At 40.1% G+C, this 27,554-nt stretch overlaps 1 protein-coding gene and 1 long non-coding RNA gene across 11 annotated transcripts in view; one reads left to right on the forward strand and one right to left on the reverse strand.

The window, feature by feature from the left end:
• Positions 1 to 328: 328 nt before the first annotated feature.
• Positions 329 to 7,450, reverse strand: LOC122466245. Its single transcript, XR_006291621.1, has 3 exons — positions 7,379 to 7,450; positions 6,191 to 6,288; positions 329 to 5,528 (listed from the first exon to the last, which is right to left on the reverse strand). It is a non-coding gene; the product is annotated as an uncharacterized LOC122466245 (long non-coding RNA).
• PLEKHA7 (pleckstrin homology domain containing A7) overlaps positions 6,969 to 27,554 on the forward strand; it is a 292,737-nt gene continuing 272,151 nt past the window's right edge. For 5 of the 10 annotated variants that reach the window (XM_043548886.1, XM_037899714.2, XM_043548881.1 and 2 more), the window contains exons 1-3: positions 7,285 to 7,430; positions 7,541 to 7,617; positions 7,824 to 7,881. In XM_043548886.1, the coding sequence (XP_043404821.1) occupies positions 7,345 to 7,430; positions 7,541 to 7,617; positions 7,824 to 7,881 (221 nt within the window). In that variant the 5' untranslated portion in view covers positions 7,285 to 7,344. Of the gene's footprint in view, positions 7,431 to 7,540; positions 7,618 to 7,823; positions 7,882 to 27,554 lie in introns of all 10 variants that reach the window. The other 5 variants (XM_043548878.1, XM_043548879.1, XM_043548884.1 and 2 more) reach the window with 2 other exon arrangements.

The raw sequence follows: 27,554 nt of genomic DNA on the forward strand, positions 1-27,554 counted from the left end.
AACCAGTGATCTGTTTGGCCTCTCCAATCCTTGACTCTGGGAGCCAGCCTTACCCAGCTCTGCTGTGAGAACCCCCACTCCTGGGCTGTTCACGCACAGCCTCTGGTATGTAAGCTGCTCTTAGCAACTTGCAAGCGAATGACACTAGCCAATATCTCCGGTCCCAGACACGACTCTAGGAACCTCCGTCTTGCAGTGTCCAGTTATGCCCACTGGACACTGCAAGCTTATATAAATTTGTCAATTTAACAAAGAAATTGATATGTACCAGGCTTGTTATTCCAATGGGAGCCCCTGACACACTTCAAACCAAATGCACTGCTTCAGGTAGAATAAACAAACAAATTTATTAACTATAAAGATAGATCTTCAGTGATTATAAGTCAAAGCATAACAAGTCAGATTTGATCAAATGAAATAAAAGCAAAACACATTCTAAGATGATCTTAACACTATCAATGTCCTTACAAATGTAGATGCTTCTCACTACAGGCTCGCTGGTTACTTTTCAGTCAGGCTCTCTCCTTTGATCAGCGCTTCAGTCGCTTGGTGATGGTGGTGGCTGTAGATGTATGTGGGAGAGAGAGAGCATGGCAAAATGTCTCTCCCTTTTATCATATCCTTTCTTTCCTCTTGGCTTTGCCCCTTCAGAGTCAGGTGAGCATTACCTCATCATAGTCCCAAACTACCCAAAGAAAGGGGGTGACTCCCTCGAGGGGCTAACAGATTCTTGTGTTGCTGCCTAAGACAATGTCCATTGTTCCTGTGAGGCTGGGCTGGGTTTGTCCCATCCATGCCCTGACGAGGTGTGCACTGCCTCTCTGTTCTTGGAGAGTTTTTGCATGGGCTTGCTTTAAGCCATGAGGATACATTTTCAGCCTCATAACTGTATACATGAAATTACAACCTATAACCTTTCTATAACATTACTGTAAAAATTACTACAACATCACTATAAACAACCATGCTCAGTGCATTATGAGCCTTCTGAAGACACCCAACATGAGAAACTTTGCATTGGATTCCACACAATAGTTTTATAAAGATGAACATGGGGGTGTAGGGTGTTTCCCTGAGGTACAGAGCGTCACAGGTATAGTACTGGGGGACGTGGAAGTGAGGTGCATTGAATTAAAGGAGGCACAGAAGGGGATGCAGGAAAGGGCAGAGTCTTCTCTATGCATAAAACTTAAAATGCTCAACATATACTAGATTTAAAACTTTAAGCCTCTTAGGGTGATGAGAGGCTTTTATATAGATTTAAACTTTTCTTCTCCCCATCTCTCTCACAAAGATAATTTCCCTCAAATGCACACCTACAAATGCACACCACTAGTGGACTTGCAAAGTCTGCAGGAGGGCAGCCTTGCTTTGGGGAGCCTCGTAAGTTCTATTAGAGCAGGGCTCTGCTCCTCTAGTCTATATTCATCTAGTTGATTTAAAGGTTTGTCTTCATTTCAAACAAACACACACATATTCACAAACATCATTTTATTGGAAGTGTTAAGGGTGAAGGTGTGTTTCATTGCAGTTCAGCTAAAAATTTCCCTGACCAAAAAAACCCCACACAAACCTCACCACCACTCTCTTTACAAAAATCCAAACATTAAAAAGTCTGAAAAAATTAACAGTTAAAGGCTTTCTAGTGCTATACAATTGTTCAGCTCTCTCCCCGCATACACTTTATTACAGACCCAGTCTTAATTGTGCTACCTTGTTTTATTCTGTAATGGAAATAGGGTATGGATGTATACTGTTGCCTTTACATAAAGTTTACTAAATGTGTAAATACAGATTTTGAAAGAAAAGTAGTCCTAGGATACTTTGGTATGTAATAGTTGCATAAGTTCTAAGTGTGACGTGTAGTGAAGTAGAAAAATAATTTTATTAACAGAATTGGAATGTTTAATCAATTTTTAGCTGTGAAATATGTTTGTGGTGCCACAATTGTATCTAAATAGACTATTTCACTGTATGTATTATATTGTATAGCAACAAATACACCTAGTGTTTTTTTTTTTTGTAGTCCATAATGTTGTAATGAACATGTTAGAAAATTAGAACTGAATTACTTTACTCGGAAATCAACAAGAAATTCATTTTGATTTATGAATATAGTTTTGCAGATTTTAGAGAACAAAGTTAAAGTTGTTGAGGGCAGTACAAGTGATAGTGAATGATGAAGAACTATATGGCAGTGGGGAACTACCTGCATACCTTAAATGTTAATTTCCAAATTTTAATATCCAGGTTTTTTAAAGGTGGAGGAGTTTTGTAAAGAAGGTATAATTATATAGATAACATTAGGTGAACTTCATTAGAAGACATTTTCAACAGTAACACTTTCTAATCCTTTTTGTTGTGAATAATCTTTTTTTTAAACCAAAAAGAGTATTTAGCATTTTTCTTAACTCTAAGGAGACTTAACTGTTCTGGAAGGAGGAGTTTGAATCTGATTTGCACCACAAGCATTGCTTTTCCTGTGGCATTTTCCCATCTGCCTCACTCAGTTGTTAAAATCTCTCTGTTGACCCGAGTATGCACTGTCAATCAGATCACACTGGGTGTTGATTTGGTGAGCATGAATAATATCCTTAAACAAAAAGAAAAGGAGTACTTTTGGCACCTTAGAGACTAACAAATTTATTTGAGCATAAGCTTTCGTTAGTTACAGCTCACTTCATCGGATACAGACTAACACGGCTGCTACTCTGAAACCTATCCTTAAACAGTATTTGCTGTGCTCAGTGCCTTCCAGGAATTGTAGGAAGCAGTGAAACTTATTCATATTCTTTCCAGAATCCAGAAAAATGAATAATTCTTTCTTCGACTTTTGGATCCCCCTACCTATAAACTGACCTGGTTTACTTTATGAGCTATATTAAGATAGTTGTAGCATTATAGGGTGTGATCTTGCTCCCACTGAAGCCAGTGGCAAAACTTCCAACCTATTTCAATGGGAACAGGGTAGACTCTCTCTCTCGCTCTCTCTCTCTATATATATATACACACATGCGCACACACACAATTTGCTTTCCATTTGCCTTTATTTTCCATGTCCTTTGGAGCTTATATTCTGTGATTCACTCACAGTAGGCCTGTTTTAAATACACAGTAAAATTAAATGAATGTATGTTAAAGGTACAAAATGGCCTTTGAGAGAATATGCTCATGTTCAACCCTTATTTGGCATTACTGTTGATTGATTGAATATTATTTGCTGATACTGTGTAACACTGTGGTGATTCCTTCAAATGTTTTTTGATATATTATTTTATGCAACAGCAACATCAAAGTTATAAATGGGTGACCACACACTTCAGCAGTGTGTAATGTCAGAACACTTGTCTCTTTCCTTCTTTCTTGTAGTTTTCTCATCTAATTTTTTTACACCTGTTGGTAACTTCTTGCCACACTTACTTCTGTCTATTCCCATGGACGCCTGTGGTCCAATTGACAGAGCACTGTACTACGACTCAGACATGGGTTTTATTCCCAGCTATGTCATTGACTGTGACATTGGGCAAGCCATCCTTGCTGTATTTCACTTTTGCTATCTGTAAAATGGGGTAATTCTTATTCACCTTTTAAAATTACTTTGAATCCAAAGATATCAAAGGGCTATACAAGTGCTACATATTAACATCTGTGATACTAAGCCAGAAAGTGTTAAGAAAAAAAATCACCATTTATTTCCAGGAATTAAATCTCTAGTCCACTTTTTTTGGAGCAATAGCTTCAAAAAGGGATCTTGGAAGAAGGTATCTACTTAATTTCCCCAATGACTTTTTAATATTTCTACCAGTCCTTAGCCTGACAGGAGCACAGTTTTTTCACATGAGGAGTCAGTGTCGGATTTCTGACTTGTAGTAATAACTACATACTTGAGAATTTTCCCTTCCTGAACTGGACTTATTTTTTTGCATGGCCTTGGGGGAAGATGAGCAGGTTGCACCATCTAGAATTGGGTATAGGTGATTTTGTACACATATCATTTGTTAGGGGGGCTGTATCTCGGGAGGCTTTTGTTCAAATGAACCCAAATTTAGACCACTAATCCTACTCTGCACCCCCAGGAGGCGCACAAAATTTCAAGACAATCTGAGTCAGCACGTGGATTTTCGAGTACTTTTAATCAGTAAATGACTTAACATTAACTATTGTTACTGTGCTGTAATACAATATTCTGCTTTTAAGTATTATACATAAGGTCTGTAATAAGAGTGCCAATGCAGCACTTTCTAATAATGCAAAAAAGTCATCTATAGTTGTTTATAAGGTATATGAACCTTTATGTTAAAATACAGATTATGCAACTGTAGACTAGACTCTTGATAAACAGCTCATTTAAGTCAAGGGGAATCTCTACGGACACCAATAGTCTTCCAATCAGGCCCTTATTTTATTGTTTAACATATATGAAAACTAAGCTGTATATTTGTATGGTTTTACTGAGAAAGCCTATTGTTGGTTAAAGGACAATAATTAAAAATATTGATACAAAAGCAGCTGAGATTAAAGTGTGTAAGTGCATGTAACTGAAGTTAAGGTACATTAATTGAATCATGTAGAAGTCTTTCATCACCACGTGATGTGAAAGAGAAGTAGTAATTCAACATGTCAATACCAGTAAAACAATTTAATCTCCGTGGGATAAGAATGGGACTTTAATGTGCAGATTAAAGAGCTCAAATCAATAATGGGAAGTCATTATCTCGGGTAGGGAGAGAAGTATGCAACATCTTTTTCAGAAGTTTATAGTTGCTTACACATTAAGCATCAGAAGCAGGTTTTAATGTTGAACAATGCTGTGTAGAATAGGTTTCTTTTGAATTATTTAAAATATTTTCCATTACGTTACTGAAGTCACAAGGACATTCCAAGTAGTGGTTTACACAATGAAGGGTTATTGTTAAACTCAGTTAGTGGTCATTATGAGTACATAAGTCCACCAGTCATGCAGGTCTAGAGGCAATGCCATGGCAGGGAGCTATAGGCCAATTTAACTAGTCCATGCAATTAATGGATGTAAAAGGACTTGCCCTGGGAACTACAGTAAATTAAGCTGTTCAGGGCAGGAGACTTGTCTTATCTGCTTTTTACAGCTATATGCACATTGTTGACACTAAACAAGTAAATAATTATAAAGGCAATAATAACAAATGCAGAGGACAGAGCTTATCACAGTGCAAAGCATCTGCAAGAATATACCCATTTCTGAACACCACATCACTAGAGAGATATTGACAGTGGTGGTAATTCAAAGAAGAGTAACAAAAATGTTCAGGAGTTTGTAATGCTGACTTAAGAGGAAAGGTTAGGAAAAGCTTGGTTTATTGATGATCTAGGAGTAGCGGTGCATAAGATTCTACCGATACTTGGAAGGTGTTATCATCGAGGGAGAGGAATTATATGCTGTGGTACATGAAGGCATAATTAGGAATAATGGGATAAAAAAAAATGTAATCTGTATAATAGGGAACAATCCGGCATGAACAAGATGAATAGGAGTTTTTCACTTTCAGCATCTGCGAATCAAAGCATAGGAAAGATGTTCACCCCTTAAACTCTCAACAATTCATTAAAATCCATCCTATGTTTTTCCTGTGTTCAGTAGAAACCAGCTTGCTTTCCACTATCTTTCCCAAATTTAAAATTCTTAGGGCCTGATTCTCCCTGGCTTTTATCTTGTGTAGTTATTTGCACCTGTGCAAAATCAGGATGCAAAACCTCTACCATGGTAGAATGGTAGGGTTGGTGTTTTCCATCCACTTTGCACTGGCATATATAACTATGCAAGATAGTAGAGAATCAGAGTAGAAAAACAGGTTTCAATAAATGTCAAGTTCATCTCAGCTCTTCATCTTTCAGCAGAGGACTTAGTTTGATGAGGTATCAGATGAGACCTTGGAAACAGAGGGCCTGTGTGCACTTTGTCTACATTAAAGATCCCACAGTATTTTAATAAAAGAAGTAGTTTGACCCAGTGGCTTTAGCTAAAATTTCCCCTTCCTCAATGCTGTTTGGGGTGTGTACACTTTAACCCTAAAGCGATTGCATTTCAGCAGTATTGCATATAGGAGGCACTGCAATAAAAGGTGCTATGTAAATTATTTCAAAATTCTGCTTCATTAACGATCCGGTGTTTCCATTCCATTGGCTGAACAACCACTACCTATTCTCTCCCTACCTTTTCAGTATAGCCACAGGTTGCTGGCAAGATAGCAATTAATCTCCATCATCCTCTTGTCCTCTACATCAAAGGCCTGGACTGACTAATGCCTCAGCCTGGGAAACAAGTGGAGGAAGGAATAATAACTTTTTATATTCAGGTTTCAGAGTAGCAGCCGTGTTAGTCTGTATTCGCAAAAAGAAAAGGAGTACGAGTGGCACTAAAGTGCCACTATGCCACTCGTACTCCTTTTCTTTTTATATTCAGTCCCCTCACTGAGTCATTCCATCTGCCCTGATTTGTTCCCTCCACCTTGCTGGTTTTCTCGCATAGTGTTCTCCACAGGAAAAACAAAAACCAGCAGGCAAACAATTTTTTGCTAGGGAGTGAGGGACTTAATGAATTAGGAAAAGACAGAGAATCATAGGTGCTGGAACAAGGGATGCTACAGCACCCCCTTTCTTTAAGTAGTTTCCATCATATACAGTACAGAGTTTACAGTTTGGTTCAGTGGCTCTCAACACCCCCACTATGCAAATTGTTCCAGCAGCCCTGCAGAGAATGCAGGCTTGGGTCTGATTAAAAGGGGGGTGGGGGGGGAAGAGGCACATGGTTGTATCCCGTGTGTGTAGGCGCGCTGGAGTTTGAGAGGAAGAGGAGGGCAGGAATGGAGGATCAACCAGCAATCGATGAACAACAGGAGTTACTCCGCTCCAGCCAGTGGAGTTGCACCTGCCTAGGCAAGCGGAGAATGCAGCCTGTTGTGCCCTGTGAGAGTGGGGGGGATTTCAGGCGCGTTGTGGGGTAGGCGGATGTGGATCAGGCACCTGGAGCCCAGATGCAGGCGGGGAAGGGCTCAGCAGGGGGACGCCCGCGCTGGAACCAGCGAGCGGAGAGAGGACCGGAGCGGGTCTGTCTTGTTCTCGCTGCAGCCAGTTCCCCGGGGAGAGGGATTCTCCCTCTCGGCTGCACAGCCAGGGACCCGCCGCCGCCCCTGCCCCGCTCCCTTCTCCTCTCCCGAGGGAGCGGGCAGAGTTCTGCCTGCGCCTTTCCCAGCCGGTGGCGGTGGCGCTGCTGAGCAGAGCCGGGCACTGGGCGCCGGCCGCCCGCCCGCGCTCCCCTTGGCACCCCCTCCCCGGCCGGCCGGCTGGCTGGCTGTGCGCACGGCGAACATGGCGGCGGAGGCGGTGGGGCGGGACACTCTACCTGAGCACTGGTCCTATGGCGTCTGCAGGGACGGCCGGGTGTTCTTCATCGAGTAAGGCGCGGAGAAGGGGGTGGGTGTAGGGGGGTCCGGCCGAGGCTGCCCCTCCCCGCCCGGGGCTGCCCGTCACTAACAGGTGCATGTTTTCTGCTTCTCCCTCCTAGTGACCTGACCCGCTCCACTACTTGGCTGCATCCTCGCACCGAGGAGCCCGTCAACTCCGGCCACATGATCCGCTCAGGTGGGTGCCCGCCCGGGGGTGGGGGTGGGGTGTGTCGCGTGGCGGGCGGGGGAGGAGCGGGTAACGACCGTTGTGTGGCGGGGGCGCAGGAGGGGGGGGGGGATCTCGCGCCCTTCCCACCCACCCCCTTTCGCCGGACCGGGAGGCACCTTCAGGGCACCAAGTTCTCACTCCCCCCTCTCCCCCCCTTTGTTCTGCCTCCCCAGATCTGCCCCGCGGCTGGGAGGAGGGGTTCTCCGAAGAGGGAGCCAGCTACTTCATCGAGTGAGTACCTCGCTGCCCGGCCCCCGCCGGCGGGGCGCCCCCCCCCCCGCCGCCCCCGGGGCGCCGCGCGGAGGGAGGGAGCCGCTTGTTTTACGGCGCGCAGGGGGATGGTCGGTTTCTGCGCGTGTGAAATGGTTCCCGCAGCCTACGCTTGGCTCCTGTTTAATGATTACCGGCAGGGAAAGCGCAAAGAAAGGCGGCGGGGAGCTGGTCGCTTGGAAGGGGGGAAAGGACCCGAACGGGAGATGGAAATCCAGAGTCTCTAGCTTTGTCCTGGGCCGGCTCTTGCGCCCCCCACCCCCATCTCCTTTGAGCTTCCTCTGTGTATTTTTTCCCCAGTGAGAAGCAACAAGTTTCATCGGAGGCGGGGAGGGACGTCTGCTCTGGGTGGTGTTTACATTGCAGGTGGGGGCAGCTGGGGCTCTCGCTTGCTGCGCTGGAGTAGCGCGCGGTGGCTGAAACTTGGCGGAGTGTTTTGCTCCCGCTGAATGGAACGTGTTTGGAGCCGCACCGCAGCAACCAAGTGTGTTTTTGAAACAATGCTGCGTGAATGAATAAGGGCGGCTGCGGCTTTTCTTTTTAAATCCGAGTGGATTGTAGTCATTGGTTAAAAAAAAAAAAACCCAAAACAAACGGCAGTGTATTCTCAGGATGTTTCTGCGATGAGGCTTTAAATCATAAATGACAGTACAGTAGGATGGGAGGTAATTGAGAAGTGTAACTTTATTCAAAAGCAAATTAACAAGAGCTGGAGGACACCAATGCTATCCTAAAAGCGGGGGTGTGATCACAATTAGGGTGTTTGGAAAGCTGCCGAAAATGTGGGGTACATTGTGTAGGTGTTTATATTTGGGTTTTGATGTTCCTACAGGGAAATTGCAGATGTGGTGTATAAATAAACCCTTGTTGTTGCTTTACACTAGTAGTAATTATATAGATAAGTATTGCAAAGGGGAGAAAGTGGCCTGTCTGTTGTTCAATATAAGCCCAAACTAGGATAACTTTGTCTATATTTCCATGTACATTATGCCAGACCCCCTGCCACCCTGAATCAAATGATGAAGGTGCCATAATGAATCTATATTTAATACCTACATTGATCTTGTGTAGGATTTGCATTGCTTTTCTCTCTGCCGCATAACCCTATTCATTCCTCCACATTTTTAATCTACTTTTTAAAATCTGTGTTTGGGAGGAAACATGTTAAAATGAACAATAAACTAGAACAGTTGTGGCAGTGCAGTAAAATGGAGGATCTTTATGTCCTAAAAGAAAAAAACCCTCTACCCCTTAGACCTGAAGGAAGGATATTTGCTGCGGGGAAATGTCAATTCTGCAAAACTTGATCCTCTTTCAAAGCTGTGATGCAGCATTACCAGTCACTTCCTGCAAATATTCAGGATGTAGGACTATTTAAAAATAAGTGATCATATGTTGGCTGATACAGGTGAAATAGTTCAGGGATGTTCCAAAGTTAAGAAGATCCCATGGATACTATACACTGAGTATTAGAGCATGCAGCAGAAGTGAAATACTGAGAGGCTGACAACCCAAGGACACAATATGCCTTCAAACTCCTAGGAGATAAATGAAGATCTTAACCCATACGTTGAGTCATTTGGAACCTTCTGAGGTTGTGTACCTGAGGACAGGTGGAGTGGCTTCTGTCTCCTTTGGTATAATAGCTTTGGTTTTTAAAGATATGTTTCTGGGCTCTTGTTTCAATTGAATAGCTTGTAATGGGAGTTGTCTACTGAAAAAGTTTGCCTCTTGGGCTAGGAAATTTCAAGAAAATGGCTGTCATTTTGCATATCCTATGGCTTTCATGGATGATGTAGTGTTTTTGGGGTGTTCCCAGAAAACCAGTTGTCATTTTACTTATGCAGCATATGACCTTTGAGATCATGTACTCGGATTTGATATTTATGAGATGCCTTAGTCACTTTTGTATCCTACAAAATGTTTTGGGTAATTGAGTACTTTGTGTGTTGGCATTCCTTGAAAAACTCCTGCTATATAGAAATTTATTTTCTGTCCTTCTACATGTGTAATGATATATAGTGCCTAATAAGCTTCAGAGAGATTTGTAGGAGCTGGTGCCATTCTGCATCTGCTATGGATGGTTTAGGGGGAGAGAAGTAATCAGTGTTTGTAGGTTGTCATTCCATGAAGAGAGGTTCTTTTCACTTTGCCTGTGCAGACTGCCACGGGACCTAGAAAGTCTTACTTTGGGTTTCTATTCCAGGAAACGTCTCCCAAAGTTCACAGTATATTCATATTCTTTTTTTAGTTTAATTTATTTTAGTGTAGTATGTTTTACTTCTGACCTTTTGCTCTCCTTCATAAACATTATTTCTCCCGTTGTAGTTTAGTTTTCCATTCTGACTTTCTTGAATAATTGATTGCTGATTTTAAGTGTTGACTTTATAAAGGAACACAATTAAAACTTTCCCAGATTGTCCCTTTATCAGTGACTCATCTCTGAAAGTTTGATTTATTCTGGATGTTGTTAATCTCCATTGTCACTTGAAATAATTTAGGAGAAGAATATATATACTTTACGCTTTGCGGATTAACATACATGATAATTAGATGCACCTCACAACCATTCAAACACTTTAAAGTTAATTCACTGCATTATACATTAGATGCCATGCAACATTGTCGGTAACTAGTAATACCTGAATGTGTACCAGAAAATATCTTACCTTTTTAATCTTGAATTAATAGTGCAGTAACATGATCATGGTAGTAAGAAGGCAATACTTTGATTCAAAAATAAGGAAGAACTTATTACTGTTTAACCCTGTTTATGGTCTGTTTGCAATTAAAAAAATGCACTGACTCTAAAGGCTTCACTTGGTGATGGGGACTTTAAAAAGGACTCCAATTTGCTTCATCATTATTTAGAAGCTTTGACAATTCTGCATTGTATTACAGATGTGTAACTGTTTTTTTTTTTTTTTTTTTTTTTCAAAAGGCAAGTCTGTTACCTGCTTCCTACTATTACTTTTAAGACAGGATCATCTTTTTCTGGTTTTAGAATTGTCATTTTTTTCTTGTGTAATCAACAAAAATTATTATATTAAGTGGGGGGAAAAAATACTAACAAATGATAGAATAGATTCTTTCTTGAAAAGTGAATCCTTTATGCAATATTTATTTTGACTCTTGAAATTAGAATATCAGTAGCTGAACACTCCAGTTTTTTTGTTGGGCAATTTATTGAAATATGTGGAAACACTTGAATGTTTGTTACGTCATTCCTCTGTACTATTGGTTAAATGAACACTTCTTAATTAACAGTCACACTTAGTAGTTTTACATTTAAAATGAGAAATAATTGAAAAGGATCTTTTCTTCTAGTACCTGTTTTAAAACATTTTATTTGATACCATCTTTCAAGCCTTGTTGACCTAGTTCCTTAAAATGTCAATCTATTCAAGTTTCAAGGAATACAAATATTGATAATGTTAAGCAGGCTCCTTTAAAAAACAAAACAAAAACCCACCCCAAGCTAAGCAACCAAACTCTCCAGCATATTTTTAGCATTTATATAAACTAAGTAGCAATAATAATGTGTCTAACCTAATGTGAAGCAAAATTGGTTGTATTTTCTAGGGTAAAGCCTTCTTGAGTTCAATTTTTGATTAATGAAGGAAGAAATTTATATCTGTAAGGCTGATTAACATTTTTCATCTCATGGGGTCATTGAATGCTGATTTGTGACATAAAAATTAATCAGACCGGTTGAGGAGATACCTTTCTAAAATGCTGAAAATTCTTGATCTGTTGTTAGAGTACATCAATATCAGATAAAGGAAACAAATCCTTTTAAACACATTGATTCTTTTAAATTCTGCCTGATTAAAATTTATTAAACACACAAGCTTTGTGGAGAAAAGTTGAAACATAATTATTTAACTTGTTGAATTTATATTGCTCTGATTTTTTGAAGACTGAAAACAGAGAGACAACAGTGTTTAGGGTCACAGAACAGTGTGCTATGTTTAGAGAAGCATTGATTGAGAAGTGATACTGCAATTTGTGTTTTCTGCCTGGGAGCATCATGGTAGGTGGACCTATGAGCGCAGAGTAGAGCTTAAATTGGCATTATTTTCTGTTCTCTAATGATTGGTAGCCTCAAGGACCGTTGCTTTCCATCTAGTCATTATAGGATGAGCACAGCATTAATGAATGAGTGCAGCTGTAGTAGAAGTGAATGAAAGCCCATTTAGACTTGCTCAGACTGGTTTCAGAAACCTGAGTTACTGGCATGTGCAGGTGAATTGGCTTGGTAAACTCCCTGCTTGGGGTAAAGATAAGGTGAATGCAGGGAAAATACTGAAACAGCTGATTGAAGAAGATATACACATACTTAAGCCTTAACGTGTGTTCATTAGGTTACTGCCTCCACTAAACATCTAAAGGACTTTTAAGCTGAACGAGAACTGGAAGTTCTGTAAATTCTGTTCTTATGTTGCCTTTTTATAGTTTATTAAAAGAACTGAGAGGTATATCTATGTAAAATGCTCTGCCCTCCCAAATAATTCATTTGGATAATTGTAACCGGTCTTTATCTGCCCGTGGTAATACAGAAATATGTATATAACATACCAGAAGAAATTGTGTACTACAGTATTAAAACCTTCGGCAGTAGTGAATAGAATTGACTCTAATGGAACTGGTATGTTTAAATGGCTGCTTTGGTATTGAGAAAACATAGCTGGAAATCAGCACTTAAAATAGCTCAAGATATTTCATCATTGATTTGTTTTTAAGCAATGTCTTTGATCTGTGGCTTATGTACCAACTTTGACTCTTCTTCAGGGAAGATTGATCAGAACAGAGTTGTGTTTGTTTTCAGCTAGAGAGTCATTGTTTATAACAACTATGGTATTATTCTTATTGTGTATTCAATGTTTTCCTGTGTGCTGAAAATATGCATAGCATACCTTTCAGGTGTTTTAGAAACACATGACTCTTACTAAATATTACACAAAAAAACTAGTTCAAAAAAACATTGTTAGGGTTGCAAAGATAAGCAGTCAAACGTTAGGAAATACTAGAATTCTGGTTGCCTGTGCAACCTAAATTCAACCTCCAAATGCTTATGCCTTTATTTACATGATGGCATACTATTATTTTTTTTCTCAACAGGACCCCTGCTATATTTAGTGCTCAGTTAATGAGCAGCTATTCAACATTTTATTCTCTCCTCCTTGCTTAGTGTGTACCTGTAGGCCTTAGTACCACCCTCTGAGTAGATGGGAGAATATGTGGTGGTGGGGGCAGTAGGGATGTGCTTTGATAAACGGTCAGATCTGTGCATCCAATGAAGTGAGCTGTAGCTCACAAAAGCTTATGCTCAAATAAATTTGTTAGTCTCTAAGGTGCCACAAGTCCTCCTTTTCTTTTTGTGGATACAGACTAACACAGCTGCTACTCTGAAACCTGTCAGATCTGTGGGCTGTCACAGAGGACTTGTTGAATCTGATGGTGGTCCAAGATGCTTTCCATTCAGGCTAACTGAGGGAACAATTAAATGTCCCTTTTTTAGTGAGAGCTGAAACAGTAGAAGTTACTGCACAAAGATTAGACTGAATGCAAATTCAATATTACGACAACATGGGTTGTCGTAATATCAAATTTAATTTTAAAGGGGTTTAAGAAAGAAAATTGTATTTAATTAAAATAAGAAAATCTGACTTTTAAATTTTTTTTTAATCATTTAGTTTTTGTGAATTCTAGAAATCAGATGCATTGTCAGGCACCCAGAAAATAAGGAACTCAGTTAGTTACTACCTGTGAAAAGTTGTGATTTAAGTGACTTGGCTAGAATTACATAGAAACTCTGTGGCAAAGGCAGGGATAGAATCTGCTTCTCCATTGCAGCATTCATCTGCCTTAACCATAAAATCATCCTTTCTTTTCCTTTCTGCAATTTCCTGTCTTATTTACTACACACCTTCCAGCTTCTGCAGCAAATGAAGCGACAGCCTCCTTCACACACAACCCTGATTCATCCCCAGAGCAGGTCCATCCTGTGGAAAAAATAGTCTGTGGTCATGTAATCAGATTGTATCATAATGTGTATGTCCAAGGAGGATGAATTATTAAGGTTGCACGGGCTACTTTAATTTGGGTATTTCCTAGGTTTTGATCATTTGACTTTGCAACCTTAATGTTGTTTTAGAGAGAGAGAGTGTGTGTGTGTGTGTGTAAAATACATTTATAGAGTATAGCATTAGGTTGTAAGCTCCCAGGGTAAGAGACCTGTTTTCCTATTTTGCTGTAAAGTACCTAGCATACTTGTAAGTGCTGTATTTAAACGATAAATAATAACTTGAATTAAACACATAGGATCCAAAATCTGGTTGACTGTGTGTGTTTTTGCTAACAGTAAAAGTTCCTTCTTGTTTAAATGACTTACCACCATATGTTGACTGCACTTCGGACATTTTTTCTTTATTTTGTGTTCAAGGTTATCATAAAGTTATACTAAAAATATCAAAGCATAGGCTTCTAAATTTGTTTTCTGTATTTGAGGTAATTTATGGTAAATATCAATGTCCTAATTCTTACCTATTCTTCAGGGACTGTGTTTTAATTTTGGTTATTTGAAAAGGGGCATTTCTGATGATTTGTTTGCTGCTGAAAATGTGCTAGATGGAAGATACCGTTCACTGATCACTGAAAATACATATTCGCATATATACTTTTATTGGGGAGATGTGTCTTCATGGGAGCTTTTTATTACTTTCAGATATTCTGATCTAAAAGCCTCTCTAAACTGTAAATATTTTAAAAATGCAGTTCTTAAATCATTTTTTATTTGTAAAGCAAAGTCCATCCATAATCTTTCTGCTGCCGTGTAATTCTTTATGTTAGAATTTTTTTTTTGTGACCATTAAAGGAACATTAAAGAGAACTAGAATCTTGGTACAATTAGTGATGTTAAATCCCCAGACCACATGATTCACAAATGATGTCTCTCTTTAAGCAAAAGGGTGTGTTACATGCTACTGTGTGTTTTAGAAATGCTTTATCTTAATTGCACTTCATTTTGAAATACATAGTTTACATCTCTCAGAATATGCTTCCTAACTAAGGTTGCCAGGTGTCCTGCTGGATTGTCTGGTTTTTAAATATTGCAAAGTTGGCAACCCTATACTCTGCTCTAATTATAATAGTTACAGTTTTTTAAGGGTGACCCAAACTCATAAAAGGGAAAAGAATTTTTAGGTTGATACTGGTGTTCTGTTTCAGGTGTCTCCTTGTACTGTAGGTGTTTGTGCAGCTATCAAGTTCTGCTGCCTATAGGAATAAATGCCAGGATTTTTGTCTGGAGCAAAATTGTTTAAATGAGGCTATTTTTTGCATATGATGAATAATTGAGTACAATAAAATCAATTAAAGTAGACTTTCTTCAAGTTTTAAGGTTTGAATGCTAGTGAATGTATATGTACTGTAATAGTTTGCTTGGAAATAAAATAATTTGAAGTTTTGTGTGGGGAAAAAATCTGAATCTTGTTTTTGAATTTAGCTTTTTCTCTGAGCAGAGAACAAACAGGCTACATCTTCTTGATCCCTTATGACTTTTAAATTTTATCTGAAATTAAATATATAGTCATTAAGTCATACATAAATTTACATAATGCAGTTTTGTTTACATAATTTTACTGCTTTATGAGATGTGGTGAATATATATTATTGATCTTTCACAGTGAAGCATAATGTTTCATATTGAATAGTGTAACGTGATATTACATTCCTTGAGTGGTTCTTTACAAGAATGCAGTAGTACAGTGCTAAAATGATACGCACTTAATATATCCAATGAAATACATCAATTTCTGTCAATTTCTAGTGAGGCATTCTAGTGTAAAGTATTAGAACACTCTCTTTTGGAACATAAAAATGTTCTATGGTAAAGTAAAGGCAATATATTCGTCTTAACTCAAATTTTTATTGGTTTTCTCCCCTTATCATTTTATGGAATATGCTTCTGTGTTTATAATAATTTTGCCTGCAGCTATGCAATTCTCTTAACTTACTTGTAGTTCTGAGAGAATTGAGTGGCTAGCTGATTGAGAAAAAAATTCTTGAGAGCTACAATATAAGGTACAACAATAAGGATTTTTGTTGTTCCTTTCCGAGTCAGAGGATTAATTCTTTTTTCTTGTGATGTGGTATTAGTTTTAAAATATTGTATACTGGAATATCTGTAGTATTTTCACTCAAAGTTATTGTTTGGTTAGAGCTGTTTAGAAATGTGGTGGAAAATCTTTAATTAAAAGCTTGCCAAATTTAAAAAAAATTCAGTAAGCTGTATTAGCTAGTATGCAGTCTGTTTTACTGGTAAAACCACATTTCCAGTCTCTTGGAGGCCAAAATATTTGCAATGTGATTTTTATTATGATGCAGCAAGTAGTGTCCACAATTTGTTGGTTGCTATACAAAAAAAAAAAAGGCATAGTTCCTACCCTGAATAATAGAAGAGTCATGGCTTTTAATACAGCCTGTTGCTTTAATATCTCTTTGTTTCAGTCAGACTGCTCCTTTTCCCACGTAGTTATGACTGACAGTTTTACGAGACTGCCCTGGGATATTGCATTCAGAAGCAGAACTTACATTTTCTACTCTAAAGTTTTATCATTTAAAAGAGAAAAAAACTTTTGATTCCCTAGAAGTATCTGGTTAGTCTCCCAACTCTTCTCTTTTTGATTGTCTGCCCTATATAAGTACATTCTATGTACTGTAATACTTAGCAAACCCATCACTCTGACTTGTTTAGACAAATGCGAAAACTACTTACTAAGACAGTATATGGTAGGGATGAGCTTTTCTGCCTTTTACATCTAATTCCTCCTTACCCCATTGCTTATATTAGCTTTATCTTTAATTTTAAAGCCTTATAAAATGAATTACAAATACATCCATGAGATAAATGCACTTGAATAGTACAGAATTTTCGGATTTATGTGTGGTTTACTAAAATTGATCTGGTCAAGGAGATTTCTATTATGTTATTTACGGTAACTCCCAGAGGCCCAGTGCTGTGTAAACAGAGGTAAGCACTCTGTGCTTTGCGTCCTTGGCTAAAGTGTAACTTTAAGTAACTCTGTATGGATTATTCAAATCTGACTAAAAGCAAAGTGAGCTGATGATTTTTTTTTACTATTTTTTAAATATGGTAGAAATATAAAACTACATAACAGTTATTGGCTTTTGCAAACCCACAGATTTGTTTCAAAATGGAATATGTTGTACACATTGTGAAATTGGCATTTGCCTCTCAAGTATTCTGCCTGTATTTGTGGTATCAGGTGACAATTGTAACCGTAATAGGCAACAAAAAAATTCAGACAAATGTAATTTTTTTAAGTTGGTGTCCTGTTAAGCTGCTTTTTTTGTAGTTAAGTATGTACTATGCAGATTTAACCTCTGAACACCTGAGTTCAAAGGGAAAAAGGGGTTGGTTGCCTATACCAGGGGTAAGCAACCTATGGCACGCGTGCTGATTTTCAGTGGCACTCACAGTGCCCGGGTCTTGGCCACCAGTCCCGGGGGCTCCGCTGCTTGCCTGGGGTACTGTCCGTTAGCCCTCTGCCAGCAGGGGTTCCGTCCGCCGGCCCCGCTCAGCCTGCTGCCAGCCCCGGGTCACCGCCACCGGTCCTGGGAGCTTTGCTGCTGGCCTGGGGTACCGGTCGCCAGCTCCCTGCCAGCCGGGGTTCCGTCCGCTGGCCCCGGGTTCCGGCCATTGGTCCAAGGGGCTCTGCTGCTGGCCTGGGGTACTGGCCTCCGGCCCACTGCCAGCCAGGGTTCCGTCTGCTGGCTCCCTCAGCCCACTGCCAGGCCCAGGTCCTGGCCTCCAGTCCAGGGGGCTCTGCTCCTGGCCTGGGGTTCCGTCCTCTGGGCCCTGCTCAGCCCTCTGCCAGCCCCGGGTCCCAGCCACCGGTCTGGGGGGGCTCTGCTCCTGGCCTGGGGTTCCGTCTGCTGGGCCCTGCTCAGCCCGCTGCCAGCCCCGGGTCCCAGCCACTGGTCCAGGGGGCTCTGCTCCTGGCCTGGTGTACTGGCCGCTGGCCCCCTGCTAGCCAGGGTTCCAGCTGCTGGCCCTGCTCAGCCCACCGCCGGCCCCGGGTCATGGCCACTGCTCTGGGGGGCTCTGCTGCCGACCTGGGGTTCCGGCCGCCGGCCCAGGGCTCTGCAGCCACCCCTAGCTGTGGTCCTCTGGCCCCAGCCTGGGACAGTGAGAGGTGCAGACAGGGCCAAGAGGGGGTGCGGCTCAGCATGGATTGCATAGATTATTATTACTGGCATGCGAAACCTTAAATTAGAGTGAATAAATGAAGACTCGGCACGCCACTTCTGAAAGGTTGCCGACCCCTGGCCTATACCGATAAAACCTATTACACCTAATTTCCCAGAATGGTCAGTCATGTTTGAGAGTTGGGCTATATCATCAGAGATGCTTCATGAATATCCTTTTGGCTGATTAGTAAAGCAACATTTTCTTCTTACTTGCCTGTAGATGAGGTGCCATAATACTAGCTGTTTGGATGGGGAAATAGGATTGACAAATGTCAGAAGAAAACAGTTACTGCAGAATGAAAGGACGTTTTGGTCAGCCATGTTCAAATGTGTGGAAAGCTACATCGACAATAAATACCTAGCTATAAAATTACTCTTAATAATATGATTAGAGAGTGACTTTCTTAGACATTTACTAACAGTCGATGGCTGTGTATTGATGATTTTCCAGGCCTGTTTGCAGCACTGATTATCATTAAGTCTGTTGTCCGGTTACCTGGATCATTAAGAAGAAAATAAAAGTTAATGGTTTAAATCATAGAATCATAGAATATCAGGGTTGGAAGGGACCCCAGAAGGTCATCTAGTCCAACCCCCTGCTCGAAGCAGGACCAAGTCCCAGTTAAATCATCCCAGCCAGGGCTTTGTCAAGCCTGACCTTAAAAACCTCTAAGGAAGGAGATTCTACCACCTCCCTAGGTAACGCATTCCAGTGTTTCACCACCCTCTTAGTGAAAAAGTTTTTCCTAATATCCAATCTAAACCTCCCCCAAATCAGCAAATGATATCCAATAAATGAACAAGCATTCCTGCCTCACTGTGTATCTATCCATTCCCATGTCTCTCGTTAGGTAGGGATTTTTTTTAGATTCGATAGGCACTGCGCCAGTTGCTTCTTAATATGAAGATTTGCTGCTTATTTTAGGATCCAAGATAATGATCTTGTTAAATAGGGCAGTAAAATGTCTTTATTTTTTCTCACAAAGAACGTTTTGTTTCTAGCAGAGATATGCCAATGGTTTTCAAACTGTGCGTCGCTACCCAGTACTGGGTTGTGGTGGTTCTGTTCAACCAACTTGGCCGTTAAAAGTCCTGTCGGCAGTGCTGCCCTGCTAGAACAGGTAGGGACGAGCCTGCCTTGACACCGTGCTGTGCCCCGGAAGCGGCCAGCAGCAGGTCCGGCTCCTAGGTGTGGGGGGCCACGGGGCTCTGCGCGCTGCCTGAGAACCAGGGGGCTGGGGGTGTGTGTGCCTGTGGGCAAGAGCCGTGTGGAGCCGCTTGCGTGCCTACGCATAGGAGCTGGACCTGCCTTAGCACCCCCGCTGTGCTGCTGACAGGGAGCTGCCCGAGGTAAGCCCCTGCCCCAATCCCTTGCCCTGGTCCCGAGCCCCCGCCCTAACCCTCTCCCCCAGACAGGAGCCCCCTCCCACACCCTGAACCCCTCATTCCTGGCCCCAGCCCGCACCCTCACCCCAGAGCCCTCACCCCCTCGCACACCCCAAACCCCTCATCCCCAGCGCTGTTGAGTCGCAGGCATCAACAATTTTCTTCAACTGGGCCACCAGAAATAAAGTTTGAAAACCACTGCCTTATGCTACCTGTGTACCTGAAGTTCGGTTAAACTGTGGGCATATAAAGATCTGTGTTCCATAAACATTTTGTTTGTACTTTGTCTTGGCACTTTGACTGCTGCTTTTGCCCAAATATACTTACTAGTCATAGTTTATTTTGAGCTATCTACAGAACTCAGTCTGATCTAATCTACTTTTTTCAGTACTGTGTATATTGTCTATATTTTAAAATGGTGGCTCTTTTAAAAAAGTATAATTATATATTAAAAATAGTGGCTTTGAATAGGCCATCATGTTGCCAAGAACAAATAAAGTCAAACCAACCTAATTTCATATTTTGACAGGGTTACTGGCCTAGTGGACGTGGGGGGAAGCAATAGACGTGATATGTCTTGATTTTAGTAAGGCTTTTGAAACAGTCCCACATGACATTCTCATAAGCAAACTAGGGAAATGTGGTCTAGATGATGTTACTATAAGGTCGGTGCATAACTGGTTGAAAAATGGTACTCGAAGAGTAGTTATTACCAGTTTGTCAAACTGGGAGGGCATGTCTAGTGGTGTGCCACAGGGATCAGTCAATATTTTCATTAATAACTTGGACTGGAAAGTACGCCTAAAAAACTTGCAGATAGCAGCAACATTGGGGGGGGAGGGGCGGGTTCGCGGGCACTTCGGGAGGTCAAGATTAGAATGGAAAAGGACCATGAAGAATTGTTCTGTAATCAACAATATGAAATTCAATTTTAAAAAGTGCAAAGTACTCTGCTTAGGAAGGAAGAATCAAATGCACAACTACAAAACGAGGAATAACTGGCTAGGTGGTGGTACTATTGAGAAGGATCTGAGAGTTGTTATAATGGATCACAAATTGAATTTGAGTCAGCAATGTGATGCAGTGGTGAAAAAAGCTAATATCATTCTTGGATATGTTAACAGGAGTGTTGTATGTAGGATACAAGAGGTAATTGTACCGCTCTGCTTGGCACTGGCGAGGCCTCAGCTTGAACACTGTGTCCAATTCTGGTTCCGACACTTTAGGAAAGGTGTGGACAAATTGAAGAGAATCCAGAGAAGAGCAACAGAAATGATAAAAGGTTTAGAAAACTTGACCTGTGAAGAAAGGCTAAACAAACTGGAATGCATCTGATGAAGTGAGCTGTAGCTCACGAAAGCTTATGCTCAAAAAAATTGGTTAGTCGCTAAGGTGCCACAAGTCCTCCTTTCCTTTTTGCGAATACAGACTAACACGGCTGCTACTCTGAAACCTAAACAAACTGGGTATGTTTTTAGTCTTGAGAAAAGTAGATGGAGGTGACCTGGTAACAGTCTTCAAGTATATTAAGGGCTGGTATAAAAGGGTCTGGATCAATTTTTTTTCCTTGTGTACTGAAGGTAGGACAAGAAGTAATGAGCTTAATCTGCACAACGGTGACTTAGGTTAGATATTAGCAAAAACTTTCTAACTGTAAGGGTAGTTCAGCTCTGGAATCTGCTTCCAAGCTAGGCTGGGAGGTTTTTAAGAACGGGTTGGAGAAACCTGTCAGGGATGGTCTACTTGGTCCTGCCCCAGGGCAGGGGACTGAACTTGATGACTTTTCAAAGTCCCATCTAGCCCTACGTTCTATGATTGTATGGTATTCTCCCAAACAGCTATGGGTGAGCTGTCATTTGTGAATTACTGAGTAGTCCAACTAACTGTTAAATTGCTGACTGCAAGTTAGCATCAAACAGATTATACTGTTGCTTGATGTGTAGTTCTATAGTAAATAAACTGCAAAAATTTAACCTCACGCTTTGGCATACTAGTATAACCGTGGATAAATATTAATTCATTCAATTAAAGAGTCATGGTGGTAGATCCCTAATTTCATTTTGTTTAATACTGATGTAATCTGTTAGAGAATGTCCTCTTCTGGGGGGGGGGTGGAGTATGTATGTAAAAGAAATACATTTTTATACTTTTTAAAAAGGTGGCTATTTTTAAATCACAATTTCCAACTGAACTCCACTTGTTGGCTCTGCAGAAAACGTTTCATTCCCATACTCCTTGAATAGGATGTAGAGTTGTCTAGCTTTTAAAGAAGTATTGAAACAGTTGAAAGTGGAGGAGGGGGGAGCTACAACTGTTGAAGTACTTGGCAGTGTCCTTTAACGCAGGATTGAAGATACTTACTTTTTATAATTAGTGTCAGCATGTTCCAATCTACCAGCTTTTCTTCAGCATGTGGTTCATGGACTTGAACAATTATCTACAGGATCCATAGAATTCCATGCACCTTAATGCCCATTTCTGTGACAAGCATTCTTGAATTCTGCAAAGGAACATTTTCTATAGCAAAGTTCCTTTATTTTGTTCAGAAAAAATATTCATAGTTTGGAAAATAGTTTATCACTAGAACCAAAAAGGTATAAGATTCAATATTAGTTCTTATAAATTGATTGTAACTTATTTTATACTTAAAATTAATAGGCCTTTTTCATATTCCTAGATAAAAACTACATTTAAACTATAGTTAAGATGACGTATATATCAGTAATTTTAAGGGTAAACACATTAGAAATGTATTTATTCCCAAAACAAGAATTACAAACGCAGGAAATTCAGAGCTTTTGTTAAACTTTAAAAGAAATCCAAACACTAAGTTCTGGAGGAACCCAAACAACCTTAATTCTGTTTTGTAGTGACGCCATGAAATTTATGTTCAATAGCGTTTGTAGTCCTAGATTAGGTTAAACTGAATTTTAAAGATCTATTTTTCTGTTACCCCCAGTTTCACTCCCACACTGAGCACCACAAAGCAGTCACAGCAAGTACTGGCTAGTTTCTCCCAGCTCCTAACCTCCATGTTCTCCTGCATGTGTGCAAGCATTCATATACAAGTTTCTCCCTCCCTCTTGCCCCCCAAATCTCCTGCACAGTGCTCCATGAATTTCCCCCTGCAGCTCTCCCTGAGTAGATCTGGTACAACAGGTGGTTTTCGAAAAGAAACTTTTAGATTAATGGTAATATTTTCTGTTGAAAAATGGAAGCTGCTTCTACAGAGTTCCAAGAACTACCGTCTTTCAGACTGGCTGCCATCTCTTTTTTTATCAGTGGAAGTAAGGCCAGACGAGGCTGCCCTTAGTAAAATGTTCTCTTTCAAAAGACCTGACATCTCTCCTTGTTCCTAATGGGAGCAAAGCAGCCTGCTCTTAGGGAAAATAGAAACCTCGTATATCATAGATAGCCACCATCTTTCGTGAGGGCAGCTTGGTTTTTCTTCAGAAAGAGAACAATTGTGTATAAGTCTGAGATAACACAACCAGATTGGTAGTTTTCTCATGTGACCCAGTGAATTGCTACTGAAGTATCCTTTTAGGTGGTTCTATGGCCCCTGTAACTAGAGTGTCTGAATGCTGGTGGGTGGCTACTTTCAGTTAGAAAAGATATTTGTAAACATTAAGGCTTTGGAATTTAATGACATTTTTTAAAATTTCCAGTTCTGTGGTGTGGAAGAATTTTATTGAATTGCAGAGAACAAAGACTCTTGAACAGGTCAGAAAGAGGGAAAGATAACATATAGATGGTAATTTTTATGGAATTCATGGTGCCCCTTCACCCAGAAGAACCTTAGTGGCATAGAACAATATTTTTTGCATATGTTAAGTATTGGTGTTGTTTCTATTTACAGTTACAAAGTTTTGAACACATCATGAAGTACTTAACGCCTGCAGGATGACTCTCGAGCTGCTTTCCACAGATAAATTAACTGGTTACTATGTGCACCTTAAAATCCTATTCACAAATCTGCAACAGATGCACTTGTAAAGGCAGGTTATAATCTCAGACATAAAAAACATTGCAGTGTATCTTCATGGTATTCATGTAATAATAATGTGCATCTGAGAAAAAATTGGCTATTAAATTGGACCATGTTGATTGGGTCCTCTCATTTTTTACCTAAACCCAACATAAGTTAACTTGTCACTTACGGTGTATGTGTTATATATTGCATTATAATGGTAATCACACAACATACAAGCGTTTCAATAATGGGTAATGGAAAATGTTGGAATATCTGTGGCCAGCGCACTATGAGAGCCATGAAAGGACGGTGGAAGAAGTACTGGCAGAGGGGGAACTAGTTTACATTTTACTGGCTACAGGCAGCATATATATGTTTTGAGCTGAGACTTTCAAAAAGGATGATTGCAGTCAGACAATCAGACTCTCCAAATAGATTGTGTAAACTAACTTTATCCAGAGCAAAGTTTGAGCAGTGATGAAAAATAGCAGAACAGTGGGAGGGAAAGGTAAGAACATGTAGGACAGGGATAGTCAATTTTTTTTTGTCAAGGTCCAGATCTCTTTGTCAAGGCCCAGACTCCAGAGAAAATACCGTATTGTTATTTTTTATGTTAACAATAAGTAAATAAAAAGATTTCAGGCTCCACTCAAAAGCATCTGGCAGTCCGGATTTGGCCTGTGGTCTGCCTGTTGACTTCCCCTGAAGTAGGATGATGTGTGGGAGGGTTGATCTTGAAGGCACAGAGAGAGAGAGAGCAAATGAGGGGATTGTTTTAAGAAATGGTGGATGTGATCATATTCTCATTTATAGGTTAAAAGTTTGTTGCAGCATTTTAAACAGACAGAAGTTTGAATGTGAGCAGGGCCAAAGTGGCAGTTAAAATATCCGTAGAATAGGCCACAATATAATAAGTTGCAGGAGAGTCAGGGCTCTTTTAGGGAATCCTAAGATATTGTTCCCAGGGAATTAAAAAAAAAAAAAAAATGGGGAGGGGGGAAGCAAACCTACATGCTATTTTCTGTAATCATTTCACTTGCTATCAGTGATATTTACAAATATTGAGGTTGATGACTGTTTTGATATTGCTAAGTGGGATGAAAGTAGAGAGAGGAACAAAGAGAGCAAGGAATTTTTATAGAGGAGTGAACTCCCCCTGCCCCGAGTCAAAAACGGTGGTTTAAAGAAAGAAGAGAGCCATAGACACCAGCCTACAATGTTAAGCTCTATCAAGAAGGATGGGAGTATGAGGGAAGCATAGCTAGCAATTGGAAGATGTTTCTGGTTACACCAAGAGTGCTATTTCTGTGCAGAGGAAGCAGGTAGTAATAGATCAAATGTACTGTGGTTGAGGGGGCGTGCGCATTGGCTCAAATGTCTTGCTCAGAAATGGTAAGATAGATGTGAGACACTAGCTGAGCGTTGTGGATTTAAGTGGTATGATGGTAGTGGAGAGAGTAATAATGAGAGTATAAGGCTGTTGATGCACAGTGGTGAAAATTTTTGCTAGCTTAGGGAGGCATGATGACAGACACCTTTTGTGGTCCAGGGTGTGATCGAGTTGCAGAGTGGTTAAGTCAAATGTGTTGAAGGTGGAGATGTTGGAGGTATGCCTGTTAAATTTATCAGATGGAAATGGACTATTGTGTTTCTTGTTAGCTAGCATCTAGATTATTCCAATGTTTTTTGCGTGTTCTATTTCTGAGAATTTGAAGAAGTAAGCATTACATGTTAGAAGTGTGATATGAAGAACGTCAGTCAAATGAATAACTTACTGCAGACCCAAATCAAATAGTGACTAGTTCATCTGGTACCATAATTTGAAGTTTTTCCTAATTTTAAAGACAGCTTTGGGGGTCCTGTACTCTCATCTCTTGCTCTTCTATGCACTTCTTTTACAAATAGTGTTAATAACAACCAGCAAGTTATTTCCAAGCACTCTATCTGTCCAGTTTATTGGATCTGTGTGAAATCTTATTGAACTGAGGATTCCGATTGCACTTTAAACTGTAATTGCCAATGAGTTTCTGCATTTCATAAGACAGATGCAATATAAAACAGGATAGATATAAGTCATCATCTTAATCAAGGTCCTGTGTAATGTGTGGCAGGCCAGATCTAAATGCTATGGCAAGACTTCTAAATGCTGCAGCACTGTTGTATGGTAGCTTGGAAGGTTAGAGACATCATTACACATATTGAGTCTATTTCCTTAAGTTAAGTATCCTCACACCTCCTTGTCAGCTGTCTAAATGGGCCATCTTGATTATCACTACAGAAGTTTTTTTTCTCCTGCTGATAATAGCTCATCTTAACTAATTAGCCTCTCACAGTTTGTATAGCAACTTCCAACTTATCTGTATGTGTATGTATCTATATCTTACTATATGTTCCATTCTGTGCATCCGATGAAGTGAGCTGTAGCTCACGAAAGCTTATGCTGTAATAAATTTGTTAGTCTCTAAGGTGCCACAAGTACTTCTGTTGTTTTTGCGGATACAGACTAACACGACTGCTACTCTGAAATCAGACATCTTCACGTAAATTAAGAAATTGAGACTAGAATTGCATTAATTTTTGTATTTTATTCAGTCAGTACAGCAGCCTCTGAGCCAGTTAACTTGATATTCAATTTATGTTGACCTTTGGTTTTCAGTGCGCTACAGATGTTTGTACTGACAATGCTTAACTGCACTGTAAAAATTTCAGGGGAAGACTGGGGTTTTGGCACCTGTGGTGTCATGGGAATCAGTTTGAGATTGTAGGTTAATTGTATTAGCTGGATGTGTCTGCTAGAACAATGAAACCATTAGAATTTAAATGGACATTTAGAGTTTCTGAGTTAACATCCTGTTGAGATGAATGGGACAACTCACACTTAAAGCTATTGTTTCAGATTATTGGATATTTAAAAGGTATAGCACTACTCCAGTTTTCACTCTTTTTATATTTTTAAAGATTTCTTTGCAAACATAAGGGCTAGAAACCTCGCTTCTCTTACTGAAAGTTTAGGCCTGTGTACACTTACAAGAGTAACCATTATGCCAATTTAGTTAAAGAAGTTCAACTTGTTTGTAGCCAAGACCTTAGAGTCTAATGAACCTTAGAATTCTGTGGCAAATTCCTTTGGGTGCAGAATTCTTGAGGTCCTGATAATGTGTACTACATTTTGTATTTAAAATGCTGTACAAACACTAATTAAACTCCACAAATGTCTTTGATTTCCAATTTACTTAAGGTAGTCAGTGTTTTGAAGGCATCATCTGGATACTCCCCAAACGTTTGTTCCAGAATACAAAAATATTTGTGGTTTACTTTAGGGTGATCTCCGGTGCAAACAATGAACATTTTGTATCCTGGAATAAACGTTTGGGGGAGTATCCAGACTATACAAATGTGTTAATGTGTTTTTAAAAACACAACAAACCAAAAATTAATATAAACAAGCTTTGTGAAGGAGAAAGTATTATTAAGGTAATATCTGAAAGGTAATATCAATGGGAACAGTTCACGTAAAAAAAAAAAAAAGAAAAAGTCTCCAATCGATGAAAGCGTCTCTGACTTACAACTGAAACAACTCTGTTGATGGGAGATAAATCTGTTTAGTTGCAGTGGGGAAATGCTTTTGATTTAACTAAACTGGCGCAAGAAGATAGTCCACTAAGGGCAAAGGAGCTAACAGACCTTTAGACCACAACACCTCTGTGAACGTCCTGAAGACTACTCCTTTTAATGAAGATCTTGTTTGGATCTTGTCCAAGGAGCCCTTTATTCAGCCTAGGCTGGTAATGGACAATTTGGCCTGGGAGATCCATGGCTACAATGAAAAAGAGAAGGAACATGAGATGGAGGGGATAATACTGACCCATCCCAGATATGCTAGAGACAAGAGGTTGCAGCCTCTGGAGAGGAGTAGATCTTGTATTGTTGATTTTTATTGCAATATATAAATCATTGTGTGTGTGGTTTTTTTTTTTCATGCTGGTTTCAGAAGCTTTGG

Source organism: Chelonia mydas, chromosome 6, assembly GCF_015237465.2.
Source record: "Chelonia mydas isolate rCheMyd1 chromosome 6, rCheMyd1.pri.v2, whole genome shotgun sequence".
Taxonomy (NCBI): Eukaryota; Metazoa; Chordata; order Testudines; family Cheloniidae; genus Chelonia; species Chelonia mydas.